The sequence below is a fragment of the Taudactylus pleione genome, unplaced genomic scaffold, assembly GCF_031769625.1.
Source record: "Taudactylus pleione unplaced genomic scaffold, aTauple2 ptg000273l, whole genome shotgun sequence".
NCBI lineage: Eukaryota > Metazoa > Chordata > Amphibia > Anura > Myobatrachidae > Taudactylus > Taudactylus pleione.
Window position 1 is genome coordinate 1,627,435 of NW_028284675.1, and position 27,482 is coordinate 1,654,916.

General features: G+C 42.5%; 1 protein-coding gene across 2 annotated transcripts in view; it reads right to left on the reverse strand.

The window, feature by feature from the left end:
- The window catches only part of DNAH6 (dynein axonemal heavy chain 6), a 342,820-nt gene that overhangs the window by 243,646 nt on the left and 71,692 nt on the right, over positions 1 to 27,482 (reverse strand). For both annotated transcript variants that reach the window (XM_088481442.1, XM_088481443.1), the window contains exons 21-26: positions 26,415 to 26,595; positions 24,309 to 24,405; positions 11,297 to 11,492; positions 11,029 to 11,193; positions 9,490 to 9,603; positions 5,314 to 5,439 (exon numbers count right to left, since the gene is read on the reverse strand). In XM_088481442.1, coding sequence (XP_088337568.1) covers positions 5,314 to 5,439; positions 9,490 to 9,603; positions 11,029 to 11,193; positions 11,297 to 11,492; positions 24,309 to 24,405; positions 26,415 to 26,595 — 879 coding nt within the window. The remainder of the gene's footprint in view (positions 1 to 5,313; positions 5,440 to 9,489; positions 9,604 to 11,028; positions 11,194 to 11,296; positions 11,493 to 24,308; positions 24,406 to 26,414; positions 26,596 to 27,482) is intronic.

Sequence of the window (27,482 nt, forward strand, 5' to 3'; positions counted from 1 at the left end):
TGCAATTGCGGCCCCCCCCTCCCTTAATAGCACTTACCTGCAGTCATCGGTGCTACGGTGATGTCTTCCATGCCTCCGGTCAGCTGATATCCCATACTGCACTGGGAACCGATCACCTGATGACCGGGCCGCAGTGCACCATGGGAGACCAGCTGACCGGAGGAGAGTCATCACCGGAGCCCCGACCACCGGTCCCTGGACTCAGGTAAGTAATTTTTTTTTTTTTTTTGCAGAGATCAGCTTGCGGTCTGTTTAGACCACACAGCTGATCACTGGGACCGGCTCCGGGCTCTGCTCTGCCTTTTAGAGCAGAGTAGGAGCCCGGTAACCGGGGGAGACCCTGGATAACGCCACCTCCAGGTGGCGTTATTATCACAGGGCTATCCCCAGTATTTTTTTACAATTTATTTTTAGTAAATTTGGTCGGATCACATTTCCCATTACAATTATGGGAAATGCGATCTGCTTACTGAAAATAAGTGATACTTAGGGGTTGGAGTAGAATTTTACGAATTCTACTCCAATTGTCCTGTAATAACTATAGGTGATACTAAAATAATGTGAAAAGGGTGTGAAAAATAATGTTAATAAATAGAGCCCTAACTGTATTTAAGTCATTTTATCTTGGATTTCCTCTCGTCACCTCAAACTTAATCTCTCTAAACTAAACTAATAATATTTCCAACAGTCAACAGAGGTAATCTTCCTGATATCTCTATCTCTGTTGAAAAACAACAATCAACTCTACTCCTTCTCAAGTCACCTTTGCCTCGGAACTGTCTATTGTTCCCCACATCCAATCTATTTACAAAGCCTGCTACATAGACATGGACAAATTTGTTGGTACCCTTCCACGAAAAAAAGAAGAACCCATATTTTTCTCTAAAATAACTTGAAACTGACAAAAATAATTGTCATCCACCGTTGTTTATTCCATAATTAATAGAAATCAGACTTTGCATTTGATTTAACAGAATATTTTAAATAATAAAATAAACAATAGGTAGTTTGGCCTACTGCTCCAGCTGTCTCAGGTTTGATGAATGCTTTCTCCAGATTGTATATTTGAGCTCTTTCCATAGAAGTTCGATAGGACTTAGAGCAGGCCTCATAGAAGGCCACTTCTATTTGTTTTGCTCCAGGATGCCTTCATAGTCATGAGATTTCATAGTGCCGTGCATAGATTCAAGGAACTCCATGCCAGATGCAGCAAAGCAGCCCCAAAACATAACCGAGCCTCCTCCTTGTTTGGCAGTAGGAATGGTGTTCTTTTTGTTGAAAGCTTAATTTTTTCATATGTGAACATAGAGCTGATGTGACTTGTCAAAAAGACTCCCCTGTCCAAATTACATTCTCCTAGAAGAAGCATTGTGGCTTGTCAATATGCATTTTAGCATATTTTTTTCACTGAAGTACCTTGACCTTGGAGTACAGCTTATATCTATGGAAGTTTCACTTGGCCCTTTTCTACCATTCTAGCCATCTTTCTGTTTCTGTTTTCCTCTTGCAGCCACGTCCAGGGAGGTTGGCTACAGTCCCATGGTCTTAAAACTTCTTAATAATGTCTGCAACTGTAGTCACAGGAACATCAAACTGCTTGGAGCTGGTCTAATAGCCTTTACCTTTAACATGCTTGTCTATTATATTTCTGAGCTCCTCAGACAAATCTCTGCTTTGCTTTCTTTGGTCTATGCTCAGTGTGGTGCACACAATGATACCAAACAACAGAGTGACTCATTTTCACTATTTAATAAGTCTGAGTGACTGATTAGCAGATTGAAGATGCGTGATGCTAATTCAAGAAACCACTAAAGGTGCATACACACACAACGATTTTTTGATCAATTATCGTTAAACGATATCGTTTAACGATAATCGTTTGTAAAAATCGTTCACTTTCTGAGTCAAACGATGAACGACTATCATTCATGCGCGTTCACGTTTGTAGTTTGTAGTTGTAGTTTGTAGTTCAGTCAGACTTGTCAACTGAACGATTTTCAGTAAGTTAATATGCAAAAATCGTTTGTAGTTCTAAAAAATCGTTCATTACATTTAGTAAATGAACAACTTTAGTAAACGATTTTAGTTAATTTTTTCAAGGGAAAAAAATCGTTTACTAAAATCGTTCATTAACTAAATCGTTGTGTGTGTATGCAGCTTTAGAGTGAAATACCACTATAATCCAATTATTTATCTTTTATAAGGAGTACCAGCAAATCTGCCCAGGCCATTTTAGAATATCTTTGGAGAATAAGCAATAATGTATCTCTTTTCACAGTATCTTTGCTTTACACTATGACATACTAGAGGAATAAAGGCATACATGAGACATTAGCATTTAATTTAATCACTTTTCAGAAGGAATGAAGCATGGAAGACATTTTGTGCCTTTATGTTGCACAGTAAAGTGCCGCATTTAATAAAAAAAACAGTCTCAGAGGGGTATTCAATATGAAACGTTAACTTCACTGTCGAAGTTAACGTTTCATATCGGAGTTTTTACCTGCGTTAAAGTATCGGGCGCGCTCCCGCTTATCCCCGTATTCAATATAAAATTATCGAAAACGGGAACCTCCAAAGTTGGATTTGCGTAAAGTTAAAATTTTTCCATAAAAAATTTGTAAGACCCCCCTAAAGTTGTAAAAACATGGGGGATCACTATTGGTACCCCCGTTTTAGCCTTTAAATGAAAGTCGGGGATTTAAATAGCCGCAGCAGGTGTTTTTTTCCCGACATTGAAGAAGTGTTGCAGAAGAGCACTTAGGTTATTTTTTTCTTTTTTTAAGTGGCCCCATCAAATTTGGGGTACGTGAAAATGGGTACTAGCATATTTTTAAGTCCCTAAAGTAAGTTTTTAAAAATTCTGCATTTGTGCACCTGCCGCTATAATTCTATTCTAGAAAACACCTGCCGCATACTTGCAGAATAGCCCTGAACCTATTTCCCTGTTCTTAAACAATTTTTTCCCTTTTTTTTTTTTCACCCCAATTTTTAAATTAATTTTTTGGGGTGTCCCTATTTTTTTTTTTAAACTTTTTTTGACACAGTTCTTTTTTAAATGTCATTCCCAGGGGTGCAGGCTATTCTTTTTAAGCCTGCACCCCTAAACCCCAATTCTGCACTTTTTTTCGACACCTATTCAATGGTGAAGACTTATCCCCGTTTTTTAGCAAAGACTTTTCAAAACTGTGATAAGTCTTTGAAATTGAATACGGTGTAAAACTAAAACCAGTGATATTAACGCAAAAAAATTAAAAAGTGCGATATTAACGCAAAAAACGATGTTATCGCACCCATATTGAATACCCCTGTCAATGTCCCCTCCAGATCAACATGCAGTACTTTAAGAAAAAACAGAGATGTTTAATTTAGAAAAAAAGAGCAGTTCTATAGTGGTAGGATAGGACTTCTAATGTGATGTTTATATGTTTTGCACAGTTTGGGGTATATTTACTACAGTGCGGGTTTTTAGAAGTGGAGATGTTGCCCATAGCAACCAATCAGATTCTAGCTATAATCTTCTAGAAGGTGCTAGATAAATGTTTCATACAATCTGATTGGTTGCTATGGACAACATCCCCATTTCTAAAAACCCGCACTTTAGTAAATATAATGCATATGGCCAGCTTACAAGGGAGATACATGATTTGTCTGGGTACGTGATCCAGTCACAGAGCAATTTTGGTCTGGGTTTCAGAGGGTTGTCTGAGTATAAGAGATGGGTATGCTTGTTCAACATTACAAAGTTGACAATGAATTTGTTAACAGCACGATGTCAAACATAGACTCCCGACATGGTACTAATTTAAGTCATACTTGCCGACTATCTGGCTGCTCCTTCCGGGAGGAAGCAGACAGCTCGGCAGGGCAAGGAGCGTGGCCGGCAAGAAGGGGGCGTGGCCAAGCGGGCTGATGACATTTGCGGTCATGACATGGACGGGGCTAAGCGATCGCATCATATTGGCCCCGCTACACAATGCCGATAATAAAGGCATTGTGAAGCAGGGGGCGGGGCCAAAATGACATAATTCAGCATGAATCATGTCACCGCCCACCCGCTGCCGGGGATTAACAGGTAATTGCGGGGGGGGCCGGGGGGATCGGCGGCAGCCAGGAGGCTTGCCTGCCTTTCCGGGGGGCCGGGAGCAGCACCCGTTGATTTTGAGGCTCCCGGCTGAATCGGGAGGGTAGGCAACCCTGATGTAAGTTAGATCATTGTAACCGTGTCTGCGGTATAATTCTAAACATAATGCCATGGTACTAATGTAAGTTAAAGAATTGTAACCATGCCGGCAGTATAAGTTTAAACATGAGGGTAACAATTGTTTAACTTACATTAGTACCGTGTTGGTATATTCTGCTCAAGATTACGCTGCCGACAAACTCATTGTCAACATTGTGCATCCAGAGTATAGAATAGAGAATATATGTAAGTTTTGTGTGTAGTGTGTGGAGAGGTCTGGAAGGCTAAAAGTGCCCATCCACTAGACGATTAAGTTGAGCGAATTGAACGATAACGATCGTTCAATCATTCATAAATTGTTTGCAAATCGTTTGCAAAAATGTCTAAAACGACCAGCGATGCGCATGCCTGCTGGTCGCTTAGACATCTATCATTGTGCATACCGTCAGGTTCGCATGTTTGCAGATGATTGATGAGTCTGCACGAACAACTGCTCGTTCAGTGCAGGCTCATCACAGACTGACAAACGACTGCACGATTACAATGTCGTAATCGTGCATTCGTTTTCATGTCTGCTAGTGGATGGGCACCTTAACAGTGCAATTTGGGAATTTGATAAGCTTTCCTATAGAGGTGTTAAGGCAATACTTGGTTTGGAAATTACAGGAAAGTCTTCCTATGTGAGGGAGGAAATTGCACTGAGTGGGTGCAGCCTGAAAAAACAGAAGTACAGCCATTTGCAGTTAGTATAGTTCAGTACAAATGCACTTATACAGTATATGACTACTTTAAAATAATGTTGACACAATAGGACTAATTTTCTAATATTGCGTTTATGTGTCAACATGTGCTGTTAATAGTCTGTTTATTATGTACCAGATATACTCAATGCAACAATTTCATAAAAAAGCAAGAGACTTAAAGAAATGTTTCCATTTGAATAAAATAAAAAATGAATAGAGTTTAGCAATGAACAAATGAGGGTATTATTGTAAATATTTCAAATCAGCCGTTTATTGAAACCAGTTAAAAATGAATATTCTTTTTCCAAAAATTGATGCAAAGTCAGTTGGTTACTTAGTTTATGGAATATTCATCCGCTTACATACCAAGCCAGAGGGTAAGATTACCTGGTCCTTTACAAGGTCACTGACAATGTCCCTCGCATGCACATCAATTGTAATCAGAGCAGTTATTATGTTTCTGTGCAAGGCAGGAAGCTGACCTCGGACAAGTGCAGCTAGAGCATTCAGTCTCTACATGTGAAAAGAGAAGTACACAATACAAAACATGAAGAATTAGGTCTTTTAGTTTATTTTACATATTTTGACATTTGCACAATGCACACTACATCAGATTGTATAGAAATACCTAAAGAAGAAAAAAAAGCATAAAGAACAAAGGGGCAATGGTTCATCGTTCACCTAATTAAAAGGGACGTAACTAAAGTATGATGTAATGTGTCCATGGTTTTGGGTCTAGTGACAGTAAACCACAGCTGCTATATTTGGCTATTAGTGTCAGGAGGCAGTCATTATGTTGAAATTTCCAATGTCAACAATCATGTTGACATCACAATGTCAACAGTTATGATGTTGACATTGTTGAAATGTCGATATTGAACATATCCACCTCTGTAGAATGTTGACATGTGAAATGTCGACATTCTGCATCGACCAGAGGGGGAGGGTCAGGGTCAGGGTTAGGCTATGGAAGGAGGGGGTTTAGGGTTAGGCTGTGGGAGGGGAGGTTAGGGTTAGGCACTAGGGGGAGGGTTAGGCTGTGAGAGGGGAGGTTAGGCACTAGGGTGAGTGTTAGGCTACTGGAAGGAAGATTAGGGTTAGAAATTAGGGGGTGGATTAGGGTTAGGCTGTGGGAGGAGAGGTTAGAGTTAGGCACTAAGGGGACAGTTATGGTTAGGCTACTGGAGGGGAGGTTAGGATTAGGCACTTGGGGTAGGGTTAGCATTAGGCTGTGGGAGGGGAGGTTAGGTTTAGGCACTAGGGGGAGGGTTAGGGTTAGGCTACTGGTGGGGAAGTGAGGGTTAGGCACTAGGGGGAGGGTTAGCACATTAGGCTGTGGGAAGGAAGGTTAGCGTCAGGCACTAGAGGGAGGGTTAGCATTAGGCTGTGGGAGGGGAGGTTAGCATTAGGCACTAGAGGGAGGGTTGGGCTACAGGAGGGGAGGTTAGGGTTAGGCTACTGGAGGGGAGGATAGGGTTAGGCACTAGGGGGAGGGTTAGCATTAGACTGTGGGAGGGGAGATTAGCATTAGGCACTAGAGGGAGGGCTAGGCTACAGGAGGGGATTTTAAGGTCAGGCTGTGGGAGGGGAGGTTAGGGTTAGGCACTAGGGGGAGGGTTATGTTTAGGCTACTGGAGGGGAGGTTAGGGTTAGGAACTAGGTGGTGGGTTAGGGTTAGGATACTAGATGGTAGATTAGGATTAGACATTAGGGGGAGGGTTAGGGTTAGGCTGTTGGAGGGGAGGTTAGGGCTAGGCACTATGGTGAAGTTTAGGGTTAGGCTACTGGATGGGAGGTTAGGGTTAGGCACTAGGGGGAGGGTTAGGCTATAGTACGGGAGGTTAGGGTCAGGCTGTGGGAGGGGAGAAGATATTTTGAATGTTGACAAAAATACTGAACACATGAGTGTCTGTGATTTCTTACAGTACCATAAAATATCTATGCTAATATCCAGTTCATCCATTTCCTCTTTTTACTCTATATACCTTATTACTCATACAGGAAATCTAGCATCTTAAGACCTGAAGAAACTCTGGGAAGGGTATGTATATGTCCAAGTTTTCCCACAGCATTCACCTTTTTTGTATTGCAAACCTTTTTATTAACAATGCAGATTCTCCACATGGATTTGGACGATATCACATAATTTGGATGAAAACATAAAGTGGTAACATTGGATACCAGAAGATACTAGGGGGTTGAGCTCCCTGTTGGATCTCCCATTGGTATACGTTGGGCAGAACTTTGAGCTGGGGAGCCTGTTCTAGGCCTTTCACTGGATAGATTTGGATTAAAACATCACAGAGGGGTGGCAATTGGTCTAGAATGCCTAACGGAGTGGTTGGAGACCTGGTCGGACCTCATGGTGGAGTGCACCGGAAGAACTTTGACCCAGGGAGCCTGTTCTGGGCCTTCCACTGGATGGATTTGAACGACATCACATAATAAAACTTAATAACTTGAAGATTTAAAACCAGGCAACGCCGGGTACTTCAGCTAGTACTAAATATGTATAGCTTGGAGCACAGAAAGGAATGGTGGCATAAGATACAAGCTTTCAAATATAAAGTACATAAGGAAAGCAATCTACTGAGTAAGAAAAGTATTAGAACTAGAGGATATATACTTAAGATGGGGGAATAGCAAGTTTAATGGAAATATGAGGAAGTATTACTTACTGAACAGGTAATATATTATAGTTGCTGATAAGTCGGCTACCCCTTAGGTTGGAGGTGCAGGGCAGGGGAGAAGTCCCAGTCATGTGGGAGGTACAGGGGGCATGCTGCAGCAATTGCATCATCATGGTCCTGCTCCTCACTATACAAAGCCGCGATTTCCAGCCTTCTAAAACAGAGTGTAAGGCTGTGATGACGAGCTTCAGGGCAAATAACGTCATCCAGCTGTCAGGACCACTCACTTTACTCAGAAAGTGAGTGAGCCAAACAGCAGTGAGCCACGCCAGGGACTTACATACTCTCCCAGAACATCCTGTAGACTCTCTCGGACTACGGGAAGAGTAGGTAAGTATTTAATAAATAGGTGGAATAGCTGTGTGGTAGAAGTGGTAAAGGATTATGGAAGGGAAATTAAACATGTTTGGGATAAGACAAGACTATCCTAAATATGGGGGGAAAAAAACTAAAGATTAATTAATTTCTGAGATTTTCAGAAATAAGAATTGGCAGATTAGATGGGCTTTATGGTTCTCTGGGCCGTAACTAGGATAGTGCGACCAGTGCCATGGCACAGGGCAGAGCTGGCTCCAGGGGTCGGAGCACCCTGTGCCGGCTCCTTTTAGTGCTCCCAGACATGCGAAAATGGGGGCGTGCTCTAATTACCATACGCAAAGCCCCCTATGTGACGTTAATTGGAGGCGTGCTCGCATGGCAAGCCTCCAAATAACATCAGGCTGAGGGGGAGCCTCACTAGCTGGGCTTCCTTCGGCCCTCTCCCGTCACTGAATGGATGCCGCACGCATGCGCACAGTATCCATTCAGACTCCATGGTCCGGCACCGCCGCACAGCTGCGGCAGTGGGGGTCCCCAGCCTCCCGATTTGACCACCCGCGGGCCACTTTGGCCCCCGGGGGGAACAGCGGAACAGTGTTGTCCTGCTGAAATCAGGGTGTTGGGGAGGGGTGCGCCATCTATGGGTGGCGCCCCTGTTCGACCGCACTGGTTAAACATCCCTAGAGCCGGCCCTGGCACAGGGCACCGCAGGGCAGGGGGCGCAGTTTGGGCCTGTTAATTTTCCTGCTTATTATCATTCTCACTTTTAGCTTCCTCTTCTTTTATCCCCAGCATCTCCTGGCCTCCCCTAGCTCTTCGCTGGCCCTTCCCCATGAGGCCATGGCCCTTTTTCAGGTGTACTATCTTATGTCTCTATTTAAAAATGGGGGGGGGGGCAATGCTCCCTCTGGCACAGGGCACCAAAAAGTCTAGTTACGGCTCTGATGGTTCTTATCTGCTGTCAGATTCTGTGTTTCTTTGTTTCTATGTAATGTCCCTAACATAAGAGGCTACAGTACATGTAGATATGGTTATATAAGTATGTTACTTTATATGACATCAGTAATAATAATACATAGTTATAAAGAGAGATTTATTGAGAATAACCTAGATTACTAAATTGCACTAGTAGCGATATTATTCTTTCCAGGATCTGATCTGATAATCAATAAGAGTACCTACACTGCAATAGCAGTAAGCATTATAATGTATTTCAGGAAATATATACCTTTTAGTAAATGTTATTTAAACAACTGCTCCCATTGTGTTAGGATGGACTTTGCAGCCAAAATTAAAATCACATACTAATTTGTATGGCTACACCTCTAAAATTTGGTATACAGAAGTGCATGTTTACTTGTAATCATATTAGGAAAATGGCTGCATAAAACAGTGAAAATAGACAATACAGTGATAGAACCATAGGCAGAACACGAATATGAAAGTCAACATTGCGACTAAAAATTAATTCATGCCAATTTTTAAAAAGTAAGCAAATATCTGCAAATTATTAACTACAGATTCCTTTCACACATCTTCATAACATAGAACCTACCTCAAAATTAACTTTTTCAAACTCTACGACAGAATTCAGATTTTCCTCACCCTCTCCTTCGAGGCAATGTGTTAGATCTCTGCACCACATGAGTTGAGAAATTGTTAAGACAACCTACAAAGAAATATAACAAATGTCCATAGAGATATAAAGGTCAAAGATGCACTTTTACTTATTGAAAGTAAATTGGAAAGTTTCTTATTAGACACGTCAGTACATTTCTATTTAACTTTGATATTTAATGTTAAGATATCCAAAGTGTTGTAATAGTAAAAAAAAGAAAAAAAACCCAATGTGCATTATGACATGTTATTAGTAGGTGCTCAGTATCAAGCCTGAATGACAAAGGGTGATGGCAGTGTGTGCCTACTTCTGGACGTTTCACACTTTTAAGAACCCTTGTTTGCTGCTGCCTGCAGATCTTCCGGCAGCTCCAGAATAATAAAATTATAACAGGGGGGTAGACTGGTGCTTATCCTGTTTCATTCTCTTACCCTATGTAAGACCTCAAAGAATCTCGCAATCACAGGCCCTGATTCAAAGTTGGGAATGGAGTAAGAAATAGCAAGTAACTGTGTACCTGGACAAACCATGTTGCAATGCAAAGGGGTGCAAATATACATACATTATTTTTTGCATGCGGGGTAAATACTGGCTGCTGTAGTTGCATGTAGCCCCAAATGCTGGACAACTTTATTTTTACACTGCAATTTAGATGTCAGTTTGGACACACCCCGCCCAAATCTAAGTATCTCTGCGCATTTTATATCTGTCCCACGTGCAGTGCAACATGATTTTAACCAAGATGCCCAGTTACATTCTCTTTCTAATGCTGGGTACACACTATACAGATATATCTGCAGATGATGGTCATCCATACACATTGAATATCCATCGTCTGCTTCTGGCCGCGGGTCCTGGTGGACTGGTGGGCAGGTCGGAGGCTTGTCCGCACCCACCCTGCGGCCTCTACTGCATGTGTACGGGCGGTCGGCAGACCACCCGTACACACTGGCCGATGGCCAGATATATCTGGAGATATATCTGCCATCGGCTCTGCAGCACAGCAGACACGATATGTATGTGAACAACGTTGTTCACAGACATATTGTTGGTACACACTGACCGACGGGCACCAAATATATTGGCCGATCAATTGATCGGCCAATATATCTGTCAGTGTGTACCCAGCATTACTCTATTCCCAACTCTGAATCAGGCTCACAGTCTATAGTGCAATACACAGTTTCATTTGTTGGGGGTTTCACTTCGGATTTGTGATCTGTTGGTTATCATTGTAATTTTAATAATTAGTTTTCCAGCAACAAATAGGAAACTGATACGGAATATAGTGTAAAATGTATAATAATACATGATGCTATAACACATGACAATGTAGTCCAATATGTCAGCAAAGAAACAGTTGATGAATGCCATCACAGCCTTTATTATGCCTTGAAAAATATGAAATAATTAATGAATAGTAGATTGGGCAACTGTTTTAATATTAAAATTACATTAAAAGAGAAAGTAAATTACCTGAGAAGGATGTCCAGCAACCACCCACTCCACTCTGCTTTTATTCTGATAGTCAGCAATGGCTGCCTTGCTGAGACGTCTCAGGGAGCTGAACATGGCTTCCTCAACTTTTCCTAGCCAGTCCTCAACATTTCCTCTTGCCTTAAGTCCTTTTCCTAGGCTTACCTAATAATGAATAGCATAGACATATATAACAAATATATTAAGTGGTGAAGCAACAGCAGTTAATAGATCAACATAAAAAAAAACTATGAATAATGAAGTTTACCCTCTCGCCTTCAGGTGACAGCATGGCTAATATATCATTGGTGAAAACTTTCTCTTGGTCCCCATCAGATGATGCAGTGGCAAATACAAGTTGGGCAATTGAATCAAAGCATTTCTTTAGGTGAGGCTGGACTGCCTGAGGGTTGCGTGTCTGGGCTAGTATCTCTAGGAGCTCATCATTGGACAGGAAGTAAAATCTGATTGGGAAAAGATTATATTCTTGTTATGTTTTATATTGACAATGCAATCTACATACATTAAATCAATTTACCAAAGTTTACATTAACATACAAAATACTGGCTAATGTAGAAGGTGTTGGAGATAGCGACATTTTCATTAAAGAAATTCAGGAGAAAGCAGTGGCTTCTATGCAGGATAAATTGGAGGATATGGAAAATAGAAATAGGAGGAATAAGTCTGTATAATGAATTGGTTTTCCTGAAACCATCAAACCTGCTGACCTAATAAAGTTTGTTTCAGAATGGCTTCGTCGTGAGTTAGGGAGCATTTCTGATACTGGATCACTAATAGTGGTGTCCACCATATTGGCCCAGACAAACAAACCTCCAGAGACAGGCCAGGCCCTGTTATTATGAGAGTTTTAAATGATGCTGACAAGATCCATCTCCTTGAAGCATACAGGAAACACTCAGATTTACGATATCAAGAGACTAAATTACTCTTATTCCAAAATTTCTCATACATGGTAGTGACGAAGAGAAGGGAATTTGTTCCCATTTGCAAACATTTATTTGACATGAGCCATCGTTTTGCCTTATTGTATGCGGCCAAATTACGAGTATCTCATGAGGGAAAACCTTATTTCTTTGACACTCCACAGGCCACAAACAATTTTGTGAAGTGCCTCTTTTCTTAGTCTCCGTCGCGTATGGCTGATGTGGACTGAGCTATGGCTGCTTCATCTGGAGATTTATCTGTTAAATAGTTCATATTCAGGATTTTCATGTTAAGTGTATTTTACTTATAATTGGTATTGATTAAGTATTATTGTCATGTATCTTTTGTGCAGCTTTCATCCAACCGGAATACTTCTATATTACAGGTTGAGTCTCCCATATCCAAATATTCCGAAATACGACATAATTTTGGCATGACTGAGATAATGAAACCTTTGATTTTTGATGGTTCAATGTACACAAACTTTGTCTAAGGCACAAATTATTAAAAATAATGCATTAAATTACCTTCAGGCTGTGTGTATAAGGTGTATATGAAACATAACTGAATTTTATGTATGTACACAAACTTTGTTTGAGCCACAAAATTATTGAAAATATTGTATAAAATGACCTGCAGGCTGTGTGTATAAGGTGTATATAACACATATATGCATTCTCTGTGTGTGTTTGGGTCCCATTCCCAAGATATTTTATTCCGTTATCCAAAATACCCCTGGTCCCAAGCATTTTTGATATCGGAGACTCAACCTGTATTACTATTCTTATATATTGTTCTAAATTGTATATTTTCTGCCTCTTTCCTGGCCTGTCTCTCCATCTCTTACCTAATATCTTCTTTTCAATATTCTTGGCTGTTATTTCTTTTTGCATACATTTGGCAATCTCATAGATTGCTCTCGGTGCTTAAAAAAATTACAAATGTTTACTGTATTTTCTATTTGGATTTGCACAGAAATATAATTTTTTAGGTTTGTTTTTAAGATGTGGCACTTTAGGCATTTCACTTTACCCCAATACCCGCTCGCTGGGACGGGTAGGGGATTTCTACTGTTTATAATTATTTATGTTATTCGGCCTAGGGCTGGTACAGGTTGACATGACCGCTGCTTCCAATAATTCCGCATGGGTGCAGTCAGTTCTTAAATATGTGTCGTGGAACGTAGAGGGGTTAAATACTCCTATTAAGAGATGTAAAGTTTTAACCCATCTAAAACATTTAAAACCAGATGTGGCTTTCCTATAGGAAACCCACTGGAATTCTAAATATCTAAACACTATAAAGTAGGGTACATATTTAACAATGTGTACTCAACCAACCTGTCGTGTGACGGGGCCCGGTGGGGGTCCCGGCATCGGCAAGTGCATACACACTTGCCAACGTCGGGAGCGACATCGCAATGGCAGGGGCCATGCTGCATTCGGCAGCATGGTTCTTGCTGACAATGTCACCTTTCGGACCTGCATGCACGGGAGTGCGCATCGTCAGTGACATTGAGTGTACACACTAGACGATGTTGCCGACATGTTATCCGATCCGGCAGGATCGGACGACATATCGTCTAGTGTGTACCGGCCATAAGAGACAATGGGATTGGTAATTATAAGGCAGCCTCGTTCATATCCGAAATATAGTATTAGAGATACACTAATGGATCCTGAGAGTAGATTTCTTTTTATTAAAATATCGCTGTTTGATTCTTTGTATACTTTGGCTATGCTCCTCTGGGCCCAAATAGGTTTTCTTTTCTGATTTGTATGTACAATTGCAGAGCTGGATAGAAGGTGAATTGATCCTGGAGAGGGGGATTTTAATTGTGTATTATCTCAAGGTTCCCGGGTGGGAACAGGGGACCACTTTCTTCTCCTTTAACTTTTGTTGATAGATTCATGAATCACGTCACGTGAATATACTTTTTATCCGCATCCTCACCGCACCTCCTCCCGCATTGATTTTTTGTCATTGTATATTTCTTGTATCAACATTTTCTGTGTGTTGTGTGGTTCACCCTCTCATTACATAACCCCATCTCTACTCCTTACAATTGGAGATTTCCTCACTATCTAAGCAAGTCGGCTGATTTTCTTAATCATTCTAGAGAGACCCTTTCTTAATTATGTACACGATAATATGGAACATCTAGAAGATATTAATCTATTTTGGGCAGCCTCGAAACCAGTACTTTGTGGCCAGATTATGGAATATGTGGACAGGAAACGCAAGTTATTAGCCTCTAAATTGGAAGACTATATTCAAAATCTAGCTAAGGCATATTATTCTCTTATTTTGAATGAGACTCCTGAAGCTAAACAAGAATATATTGAAGCTAAGCATTCATATGACATATTATGTACAGAACGTGCCCAATTTCCTTATGATACTCAACACAATAGGTATTTTTGCGGCTATAATAAATCTGGTAGGTTAGCCAATTTAGTCTGATCATATACTACACCATCCCATATTTTGTAACTGAAACCGGACCCTAACACTTCTATTACTGAATCATCAGCAATTTTGAAATTATTCCAACAATATTATCAGGAGCTTTATACGGCTCCCCAGGAATTCCCTGCATTGGCTATAAAGTTTCTGAAAGAGGCAGGATTGCCGGTGCTAACGGATACGAACGGTATTCTTTGATAGCACCAGTAACTGAATTAGAATTACCACCCCTTATTAAATCATTGTCTAAGGGCAAGTCCCCGGGCCTAGATGGTTTTTAGGCTTAATATTATCAGTTTATCTCAACTCATCTAATGCCGCACCTCTTGTCTCTATTCAATTCTATGATTAATGACAACGCACCACCACCTGGTTTCAATGAAGCCAGGATTGTAGTATTTCCAAAACCTGGAAAGGATCCTAAGTTAGTACAATCTTATAGACCCATTTCGCTTTTAAACCAAGACGTAAAGTTATTAACCAAGTTGCTAGCCCAACGCCTTTAATGTATTCTTCCTCAGCTTTTACATTCAGCTCATAATGGATTTGTTAGAGGCCGCACATCTGTATACAATATACGCATGCTAATAGCTGCTATGATCCGTACAAAGCAAATCAATAACCAGGAAGCTATCATAGTTAGTTGCGACGTGGATAAGGCTTTTGATCGTGATTCCTGGTCACATATCTTATGAATTTTACACCTTCAGCAATTTGGTCTTGAATTCATTGGTATATTTCAATTGCTTTATACACAGCCAACGGCTTTTCTAACAATTAATGACCTTAACTCTTCTTCTTTCACATTGTCACTGGGTACGTGTCAAGGGCGTCCCCTCTCCCTGTTACTTTCTAATCTCGCCCTAGACCCTTTAATATGCGATTTTGTTAAGGATGACTTGTGGAAGGGTATTTTATTAGGAAGCCACACGATCTAGGTGTCTGCATTCGCAGATGATCTTCTTTTGTATTTTAGTGAACCACGAATAGCTCTTCCCTTGTTGCTAAAAATACTGGAAGATTTGCATACTATATCAGGTTTCATAATTAATTTTAATAAAACAGAAGCTTTGGCATTATATGCTGAAGCCAGACGGGTCGAGGAATCTATTCCCTTTTCGTTGGGCTCAGGGACATTTGACATATCTTGGTCTGCAGATTACAAATATACTATATTCGGCCAACATTTGTTATATTATTCAACAGATGCTAAATAATTTTGAAAAATGTAAACATCTACCAATTTCATATATAGGACGGTGTCATTTGTACAAAATGGTTTCCTTCCCTAGACTCCTCTATCCGCTCCAGGTGCTCCCTTCACTCTCACAAAAAGAGACATTAAAGTCATTGATGGAGCACTAAATAAATTTATATGGGCTGGTAAATGCCCTAGAATCTCTTTGTTTACACTACAACAACCATTACTTCTCGGCGAGATTAATCTCCCGTGTGTTCAGGATTATGCCCTAGCAGCTAATTATAGATACACTCTGGATTGGATAGGAGGAATTAATAATTTTGTTCATATGGCTCTTGATCAAGTGTTCAGCCCTGATTGTAATTTGATAAATTTACTGCATACACCTCCAAATCATCTCACTCCTGATATTAAAGCTAATCACCTTTTGAACACTCCATGTTCTGCTTGGCGCATACTAAGAAGGCAGCTTGGACTTTTTTCTGCCCACTCTTTATTTTGACAATACTTTCTAATCCTGATTTCCAATGTGGTGACTTTGCTACGGTGTTTTGATCTTGGCATTTCCATGGCCTTAGTTTGATATACCAATTTATTGATGATGAATGCTCTTCTCTCCTTCCCCTATCTACACTTAAGAGCGTTACCCCACTACACATTTCCCTCTATTTGCCTATTTTCAAATCCGTAATTATATTGCAAGATTATTATCTCATCTATGCCCTATGGACAAATGTAATCCCCTGGATAGTATGGTGAGATGTAGGGTAGGCAATCCACACCCTACTTCTTTACTTTATGATAATACCAGAAGGAAACTAGATCTTTCCAAAATGAATACTGGTTTAGCTAAATGGTAAGCTACTTTTCCGGACCTTACATTAAAGACCTTTATCATGTCTTGTGTCATGCTAAACAAACACTTGGACTCCTCTTCCTATGCAGAAATGCATAAAAAAATATTACATAGGGGATATTATACTCCCAGACTTCATTATTTAACTGGAGTTTCAGATAACTCACAGTCTTTGTTAGCTCATATGAGGATCTATCTGTTCAGGAGACGGGAGGACCACCTGATTTTCAGGAGCCTTCGGGAGAGAAGGCAAGTATGTATAATTGCGCTGGATTCACTAGTAAAAATTTTGTTTTTCAAAACCATCATACAATTTTTTCAATATCAATGTATACAGTAGACAGCTGCAATTCCTCTGATAACACCTAGGAAGTAATCATGCGTTATTGCTTATGCATTGGTGATAAAGTGCTGATTCAGAGGTTTATGTTTGAGCAGTTGAGTGATGTTTTGCTATTGCAAATGTTCAAAACGTCTAGGAAACCGTTACTGCGCACGTGTGAACCGATGTGTGTGATGGTGTAGGCATCGATATGACTTGAAATTGTGATTGTGATCCATGGGTGTATTAGGATGGAAACTGGGAGGTGTTCTGAAGTGATAGGAAAAGAGGAGGTGTCATGGGCGTGGCATGGGCTGCAGCCACAGTGGCCATATTATGAGAAAGCTACAAGAGAGGCTGTGCGCTAGCAGGGGCTGCTCAATGTTGCGACTGCTGTTGTGACCTATGGTTCGTCGACGGTGGAGTGATCAGATCCACCAGCGCAGATGAGCATTGCTCATATATGCCTTCCCTCCAATATGACCCCTTCCACCCAGTACAAATTTCTCTGCTCCTGGACTTCCCACCTAATTAATGATTGCAGACACCTGTGTTGAACTAGTTAATAGATGAGAAAGGTGTTTCAGCACAGGTGTCTGCAATCATCAATTAAGGAAGTCCATGAGCAGAACAATTTGTACCGCATGGAGGAGGACAAGTTGGAGGGTCTGATATATGCAAAGTGGTAGTTGCAGGGCTTGCGGCACCCAAGCCCTGCCACACCCAAGCCCTGCCACACCCATGGGGTGTGTAACGGAAGTACACATGGGAAATGCTTAATGCGAATCCATAGGAAATCACAACTGTACATGAATAGCATCACCCCTGAATCAGGCCAAAATTCTGTCAAACTAGGGGCTGATTCGATTTGGGAGAAAAGCAAAAAAGAGGAAGTAACTTTGCACCTGGACAAAATCATGCTGCACTGCAGGCGGGGGAAGATTTAAAATGTGCAGAGAGATTTACAGTAGATTTGAGAAGGGCGTGCCCAAGCTCAAATCTAAATTGCAGTGCAAAATTAAAAATATCCAGCCCTTGTGAGCTTCATGCAAAAGTATTTACCCTTCATACAAAAAAATAAATGTATTTGCAGTGCAGGGCAACATGGTTTGTTTCAGGTGTAAAGTTACTTGCAAGGCGCTGCAGCCTGAGGGACCGAGAGAGTCATGTTGCATGATGTCATCACACATGGCATTCTGAGAGCGGCTGCGAGGGAGATAGAACAGAGGAGCAGCAGCAAGGAGTTAAGGTAAGAATTGGGCTCACTGCGCTGCTTCACCTGAGCATTTAATTAATATAACTTTGGTATTATAACTACCTTATTTATATATAAAATATTTTTATGCATGTTTTATTTTTTTGAAATAGCCTCTATTCATTAATTTATTTAGTTATTTATCTTTTTTTTTTTTTTAAATTGAGAACTTTTTTATTACATTTTGTAAACATACAGATAAACAGAAAACAAAAACCTGTTTTCGGGGGTTTACCTCAAATACTAAGCATCCCCTGGATGTATTAAGGAGTGACCACAGCAGATATCGCCGCAGTAGTCTATGGGCTACACCGCGCACTATTAGCCGGGGAGGGATCCGCGGGAACCATCCCCGGCTATGGTAGATGTGCATGTGCAGTCCACAGGACTGCGCATGCGCACCACCCCCTGTAGTGGCTGGCCGCTCTCCGGAGACATCGCAGGGACGGGCTCCTTTTCGGAGCCCGTGTCCCTGCATGTCCCGGATGATACATACGGAATATAGGATTGCTTTTTGCAGTGCGATCAAGGGCGTTACTGGCATGCCTAGATCGCGTTGCAAAAGCGATCAATGATAAATGGGCCTCAATGTGAATTGAGTGATAAGGAATGAATAACCGTGGTAACAATTACAGTTTCAGGTAAGCAGGGTCGGACTGGCCCACAGGGGTACAGGGGAACTATACATTATACCTATGTTATATGTTACATTATACTGCACAGGACCATGGTATATTTTCTATAATGCATTGCTGTTATTAATCTGGTACATTATCATGCATGCACTAGCTGCATTTACTATATATAAATTTTTAAGGGGCCCAGTCTATGCACTTTCTAAAGGTTAGCCACCCCCTCTTGCTAGCTACACCCTTAAGCATGAGCCCCTATCACTGCATTCCCCCAGTGGACCTTCATGCCCCAGTCCGACACTGCAGGTAAGTACCCTGAAGACAGTTTTTACACAAGTGAAAGAAGCATCCAGAAATAATAGCACCTATGCATTCAAACGAGGCTTTGCAAATATAACTGTAGAGTTCAAGACAAAGCAATCAGGCTTATTATGTATTAAAAGCTTAAAAGACAATGGATACAGGGATACAGTTGCAACCCTCTAAATCTCCCAGTAGTGACATCAGCCAAGGTGCCACGGCAACTGGACCTGTTAGTGGAACAAAATAGTAAGGCAAGTGCATGGAGGTGTAGCAGAGGGGGTTGTAAAAGAGAACACGGCTCTGACAAACTGACTAAGGTGAAGAAATAGGGGAGGGGAACGCAGAGGTAGCATGATCCAGTTTAACATACCATACCTATATATTGTTCACCTACGCCACACTCAGTCATACTTCAATTCTTATTTATACATTTTAACTGTGATACTGTAATCTCAAAATGATGTCCTGTATGCTGCTGCATAGGAGGGGGCATAAGTAACTCCTTTCTCTCTAGATATTTTTCACATTGGTAACCAAGTATGATTCAACTGCCTATAAAATACTGGTAATCTTGACAATAAGACATTTTACACTTTTTTAAAACACACTTTTTGCTGCAATAACCATAATGATGATATATAGAACCAGTGGCGCAACTAGGGCAGGGCCGCCAGGGCTTGTGCCCTGGGTGCCGTGGGACCTGGCGGCGTGGGGGGTGGGCGGTGGTTGTCGCTACCGGCCATAGTACAGACCATTCCGAGTTAGCCAGTGTAGTACAGACCGCAGTGAGTGCGGTCAGCACTACACATTACACACACATCGCCTCCAGCGCGGCGGCGATGTGTGTGTTTTAGCAGCCAATGAGAGTCAGACAGACTCTCATTGGCTGCTGCAGTGCACACTCATGAGCTCCGCCTTCCGGCTCCTACCTATAGCCCCAAGCGCGAGGACGGAGATGGAGGAGCATCGGCGGGCGTGGCAGGAGCGGGGATTCAGGTAAGTGTTTATGTCTTGTGTGTGTATGTGTGTGATCACTATTGGGGGCTTGCATAAGGGGAACCACTACTGGGGGGGCACTGTGTAAGGGGCACTAATGGGGGCCTGCATAACGGGGACCACTACTGGGGGGGCACTTTGTAAGGGGCACTAATGGAGCCCTGCATAATGGGGACCACTACTGGAGGGGCACTGTGTAAGGGGCACTAATGGGGGCCTGCATAACGGGGACCACTACTACTGGAGGGGCACTGTGTAAGGGGCACTAATGGGGGCCTGCATAAGAGGGACCACTACTGGGGGTGCACTGTGTAAGGGGCACTAATGGGGGCCTGCATAACGGGGACCACTACTGGGGGGGCACTGTGTAAGGGGCACTAATGGGGGCCTGCATAATGTGGACCACTATTGGAGGGGCACTGTGTAAGGGGCACTAATGGGGGCCTGCATAAGGGGGACCACTACTGGGGGGACACTGTAATTGGGGCACAAATGGGGGCCTGCATAAGTGGGACCATAACAGGGGGTAATGTATAAGGGGCACCACTGGGGGCCTGCATAAGTGGGATCACTAATGGGGGTACTGTATAAGGGGCACTAATGGGGGCATTGCATACTGGGGGTACTGTATAAGGAGCACTACTGGGGGCCAGCAAAAGGGGGACCACTACTGGGGGCACTGCATAGGGGGGACTGTATAAGGGGCACTGCATTAAGGTGCATATGGAATGGAAAGGAATGTTCCCAGAGTGATAAAAAAGGGTTGTGTGTCATGTTGACATGCTCCATTATCCAGTGGCCACACCCCTTGTGGCATGTGGCCATGCCATTTTTCAGCATGCGCACATAGGGGGGATCCTTTTTTCAATTTTCCCTTGGCTCCAAATGCCATCGTTACGCCTCTGTATACAACCCATTGCCTGTTTTAAATAGTTGTTATACAAAATCCTAACATATTGCAAATTCTTGTTAAAACTAATGCTAAATATTGTAACTTATTTACTAAGTATGCAGACATAAAAAAAAGTTTGTTTCTTTTATTTCCCACCAGGTACATGGCTAAGGTCTGTAAATGGGGAGATAAGTATTACTTCCTATGCTTATTCATAGTGAAAACAGCATATACAAGCATGTCTAGCATATGATTCCCACAGTACAAGGAATGGGTGTGATATGTATTATGCATGGTCGGCGGTTCAATTCCCGACAGTGGCTACCCGACAAAGAAGGAAATCCTGATCGTCCTAAAGGTAAGTATTGCCTATCCTAACCTAACCCCCCTAACCCTAACCCTCCCTTAGGGGTGCCTAACCCTAACCTCCCCCCCTGTGCATAACCCTAACCCCCCCTCTAAGTGCCTAAGCCTAACCCCCCCTTCCCCGCTGCCTAAACCTAAGTCCCCTGGGGAGGTGCCTAACCCTAAGTCCCCCCCGGGGGTGCCTAACCCTAGCCCTCCCTCCCCCTAGCCTAAACCTAACCTGCTGTGATGCCTCCTGCTGCATTACCTTAATTACAAGGATGGATTTGCAAAGCTGCTTGTGTGCAGCTTTGCAATTCAGTCCTTAAATTTAATCAGGCCCATAATCTCCAATTTTGAGTGCAAACAGACTGCAGGAGGAGGAGGGCGGAGTTATATCTTTGGGGAAGGCATATCAGTGAATGGGAGCACCAGCTGATTATTCATGTATTGCAATGTAGCTGAGATGTCATGAACACCCCTATCAGATCTCCAATGCTGGAAATGCTTTTAAATAGGATAATGCAAAACTAATTTAAGAACAGTTAGCAAACACAAAAATTAGGTTTAGAATGAATTGAAAGTAGGGAGATCCCTTGCCTCACTGTAGGCTTACCTATTGGAAAGTACTGGATTATCAGGGGGATTTCCACTATAACAATTTATTGAAAAAAAGCTGCCACAATATACAGTCAGGTGCATAAATATTGGGACATTGACAGAATTTTCATATTTTGGCCTCTATTCACTACCACAATGGCTTGGAAATGAAACAAACCAAAGAGTTTTTTAAGGCTAAAAAGTGGACTGTTATGCAATGGCCAAGTCAATCCCCTGACCTGAATCCGATTGAGCATGCATTTCACTTGATGAAGACAAAACTGAAGGGAAAATGCTCAAGAACAAGCAGGAACTGAAGACATTTGCAGTAGAGGCCTGGCAGAGCATCACCAGGGATGACACCCAACGTCTGGTAATGTCTATGAGTTCCAGACTTCAGGCTGTAATTGCCTGCAAAGGATTTGCAACAAAGTATTAAAAAGTGAAAGTTAGATTTAGGATTGTTTAGTTTGTCCCATTACTTTTGGCCCCTTAAAAAGTGGGAGGCACATATAGAAACCATTGTAATTCCTACACCGTTCACCTGATTTGGATGTAATTACCCTTAAATTAAATCTGAAAGTCTGCAGTTAAAGCACATCTTGTTTGTTTCATTTCAAAGCCATTGTGGTGGTGAACAGAGGGCCTGATTCAGAGCCGCATGCTATTTGCGCTCGCTCGGTCAGAAAAAGGGGCCGGCTATTTAAATTGAGCGCTCGCTCTTTGCGGTCTGTTCACGCCTCTATGTCTGAGCGAGTGAACGAAACATGCGCGCGCTATTTTGTAAAGACGCCCCCTGGCCGCTCGCATCCTACGTCATCTCCGTTATTTATTTGATTAATCGAGTACATCGAAAGGCATCTGAACTGCTCGCAGTGCTTGTGGTAGGTTTATCCTACCGCAATCATGCGAACAGTTCAGGCTAAGAGACAACCAAGTGACGTGGTCGATGACGCTGCTTTGTTAATTATGCACACCCTTAAAACGCCCGTTTTGAAATTTGGCACGCCTGCGTTCGGATCTCCACTCCCCGTTTTCAAGCACCTTCCCCTGTTACCACCCACAAACGCCTCATCCTGTCACTCAAATTAGCAGGCACTCGCTATTTGGCGAGCGCTCGATTTCCGATCGCACTGACTGGTTGGCGCATGCGCATTACGACCCATACGCATGCGCAGTTGTGCGAACATCGCTCGGAGCGAACGAGCGGCTGCTTACGAGCGGCTCTGAATCAGGCCCAGAGGCCAAAATATGAAAATTCTGTTAATGTCCCAATATTTACGCACCTGACTGTATTTATAGCACACCAAACAAATAAGGTCCCATTAAAACACAAACACGAGTATACAGATATTTCCTCATACACTATTGCCGCAGTCGCCCAAACAGCCCTTCTCAGCGTGCCAGGTCCGGTGCGACTCGGCTTGCTCCAAGCAATGCATTCTCTCGAATGTGTATCTTAGTCGCAATGTGATGTGACAAAAACTGATCACGAGCCTGCACTGATTAATTTGATATGCGACACTTGTACATCTGTGTGCGAATTAGTCTGAGGGGTTTATGTATGAATTGGCGGGTTGTAAAACCAAACACTTTTGTCCATGTTTACGCTGTATATTTAAAAGGGCAGTGCTTTTACTAGCCGTGTCTTGCTAATAAAAACACTGCCCTTTTAAATATGCGGCATAAACACGAACAAAAGTGTTTGGTTTTACAACCCGCCACTTCGTAAGTAAACCCCTGAATCTATATATTAAGTGAGAGTGTTTTTTTATGCTAAGTTCCATTGTTCTTCATCTGCAATTTTGTACATACAGTATATAAAGCTAATTTCTGTGTGGTTAAAGTTGCAACCCGGCGACTCTGATCCAGATTGAGTGGTGTTTTGCTGTGGCATATCTATAATGTGTGCAGATGGTAGCGGCGGTGCTGCACAAATCACTGTAAAAATGGTGCAGCTGCTATTTTTGCGCAGCAGGAAATAAATCATAGCAAAAATGGTCACTGCGCCATTTCCCCAAAGACCTGTGCAATCACAGTAGACTCTAGCGCCACAGTCTATTAGTGCTTACTGGCTAGAGAGGAGGCGGCCCACACAGGCCCTTTTCTAATATGTCCCTACTGCGGTGAGAATAAGATGCAAATTTAAAGAAAAGGTCGCTACGCTACACCGCTCAGCGCAGTTCACTCGCACAAGGCGTCATGCGCTGCATGGCGTTCTGGAGCCATGAATATCAAAAAATAAATAGTAACTTTGCAGTATATGGTTATCTTGTCCTACAGTACATACTGTATATTTGATGAGTTTTTGCTCAGCAAGCCAAAGAAATACTTTCCATGATAAACCAGACTCCAGGGACATCCATCTTATTTATGGCTAGCAATTCTAATTTAAAGTAGTGAAATCAATATGAATAAAGTAGAATAAAACAATCTGGCTGATAAAGTAGCTTATATGTTACTGACCTTGGAAAGACAACGCGTTTGGATTCCAAGTAAGCCTCCAGGCACTTCTGAATCTGATCAAGGAGTGCATTGTTATTTTGAAATGACTCCAGAAGACCTGAACAAGATGAAACATTATATTAATTAAAACATTTCCACTCACCTAACTCATGTTCTTCTAGAAAAACAAGAATACTATAAGCACTTTGATCAATGCATACATTTTGCAATATTATTTCAAATAAATACATTAATACTATTAAAATGCAATATTTTATTGGCTAATAAACTGAGAAATATACATGCATTCAGAATCTTACCTATTGATATTGTATTATACTAGAACGTGTTGATTACAAATGGTCACTGAAACAGCCATGGAAACAATATTTCTTAATTAAAAATGTTACCATTCTTTTTCCTTACGAATAGATGGAAGTGTGAAATGTAATATCCTGATTATCTGTGATTAAAAGTGTGTGTGGGAAGTGTCAGCCTAAGCGCAGCCCTGGCAGACAGCAGTGTAATCTGGCATACGTTATCACAGTCATGTCTGCATCGAAAAGTCCTATTTTCTATCACCTCTGGGCTATGTATAAAAAAAAATTAAAAACGCCAGGGTAGGTGCCCAGGTGCAATATTAGAGGGTAGCAGTAAGCACAGACCTTTATGCTTTTGTGTGACCCAGTTTAGGGCTATCGCAATCCTGAGATGGTGATAGCATACTATAGGAAGACAGCCACCAGTGGTAAAGGTACTGCTGCTGTCCTTCTTAAATATTGTTATATTTTATTTATATACTGTAGCGCCATAAGGCGTCTACAATGCCGTATAGAAGGGCAGTAGCTAGGGGTGGGCGAGAGGTGTCGCTACAGAGAGAGGGGGCCTAGGGGTTGGCACTGTCACTGCCCCATGGCACCTGTATTTGGCATGCAAGGTGCCTGGAAAGGCACCCTGCAGCTTAGAAAGCCTCTGCCTGGAGTGTCCTGCACCATGGTCCTGGTGGCATGCCTCCACAAGGCCGCACACAGCATCCTTTCTCCCTTAGGACACTCTGAGAGCTTGTTTCTACTTGGTTCTGGTGCCACACAGGCCGCATGTTGGCTCTGCTACGGCCTTGCCATATGGGTATTCACAATGCAATTATACATCAATAGACAGAATAACATAAGATAACTATTAACACAATGATACAATCAAAAGAGGGGGGAAGAGTATTGGGGAAGGAATCGGTATGATTTACCGCCGGATGCAAGTACGATCGTCTATAAGGTAAGTATAGACTAACCTAATTCCCTCCGCTAACCCTAACCCTCCCTTAGGGGTGCCTAACCCTAACCTTCCCCCCAGTGCCTAACCCTAATCCCCCCCTCTAAGTGCCTAAAACTAACCCCCCCCTTCCCTGCCGCCTAAACCTAAGTCCCCCGGGGGGGTGCCTAACCATAAGTCCCACCCGGGGGTGCCTAACCCTATTCCCCCTACCAATAGCCTAACCCTAAACTCCCAGGGGGGTGCCTAACCCTAAGACCCCCCCCCCCCCCGGGAACCCTAAACCTAACCCTCCCCCCCGCGGCTATCATTTAACCCTCGCCGGGATTAAGCAGTCGGGAAGCCGGCCGTCGGAATTAGGTCCGCCGGCTTCTGGACTGCATACCTTGGGGAAGTTATGGGTAGGGTAGATTGATTCACTTTGGCTATTAAAAGCAAATAATGATAATTCTCATGGTGCAGAGGTCATGGTAGGATGTAAATCAGCACTCACTAATCCTGCACCCAACAAGTGGGAGAAAGACAAAACCAGAGTACCTGCTGGGGGATGGGAGACAGGGGAACAAAGTGCACTGGTGTCAGGACCTGTAGACATCATATCCTGAGGGGCTTAATAAAAAAGGAGAATCCCTACATTTTATCCCTTTGATAAATAGACCCCTTAGTTTGGAGGGAAGGTAGGCTGATTACAAGACAAGATTATTTATTCACTTATACACTCAATATGGATAAAGGAGAAAATTGTAGTAGTTGAAGTTTGATTCTGGCCATTGGACAGTTTTTAAGATGCTAATGAAACATATGAGAAAATGCATGAAATGATTTCCATATACACAGGACAAGGGGAAAATGCCGTACCTGGCTGAGTGGCTGCTCTGAGGGCATTAGGTAGACGGTTTACTTTCCTCATGATTTCCTTCCAGGATTTGTCCACCTGTAGAAACATCTTGGCCTCTGCAGGTAGCTGCCTTATTATATCAGGAGCACTGAAAATACTTTCTAAATATAGCCAGTTCCTTTGACAAGTCAGCCACTCTTCCTAAATACAATATTAATATGCATATATTATAAATAAATACAATATTTAGTCCACAAAATAATCAGAAACAATTGGTTCATAAATACGTATTAGCAATACACACCCTATTTCCATTTTAATTGCTCCATTTACTGTGTAGAAACATTTAATCCTTCTGGTAAGTGCCTATGTACCAATACACTCTATTACTTACTGTATTTATAGGGGTGTAGTAGGTATTACCGCCGGACGCATGTCGCATGACGACAGCGGCAACCCGGCAAGGGTGAAAATCCTGATCGTCCCTAAGGTAAGTATCGCTAACCTAATTTACCCCCCTAACCCTAACCCTCCCTTAGGGGTGCCGAACCCTAACCTCCCCCCCAAGTGCCTAACCCTAATCCCCCATCTAAGTACCTAAACCTAACCCCCCCTTCCCCACCATCTAAACCTGGGGGGGTGCCTAACCCTAACCCCCCTTCCCCTAGCCTAACCCTAACCTCTCATGGGGGTGCCTAACCCTAAATCCCCCCCGGGAGCCCTAAACCTAACCCTCCCCCCCAGCGGCTGTCCGCACCCAGCATCACTTCGATGGGGATACCGGGCGTCAGTCTTCCGGCGTCTGGTTAATGACAGGCGTCTGGATTTAGACGCCTGTCATTAGTACCACACCAGGGTTAGAACGTCTGGAAGCCGGTGGTCGGTATTTAGACCGTCGGCTTCCAAACTACATCCCATTTATTAAGCGTGTGGACACACCCCTCCCAAATCTAAATCTCTCTGTACATGTTACATCTGCCCCACCTGCAGTGCAGCATGGTTTGACGAAGATGCACAGTTTCTTACTCTATTCCCAAATCTGAATCAGGCCCAAAGATAATTACATGAAATGGAAACGGTAAAGTACA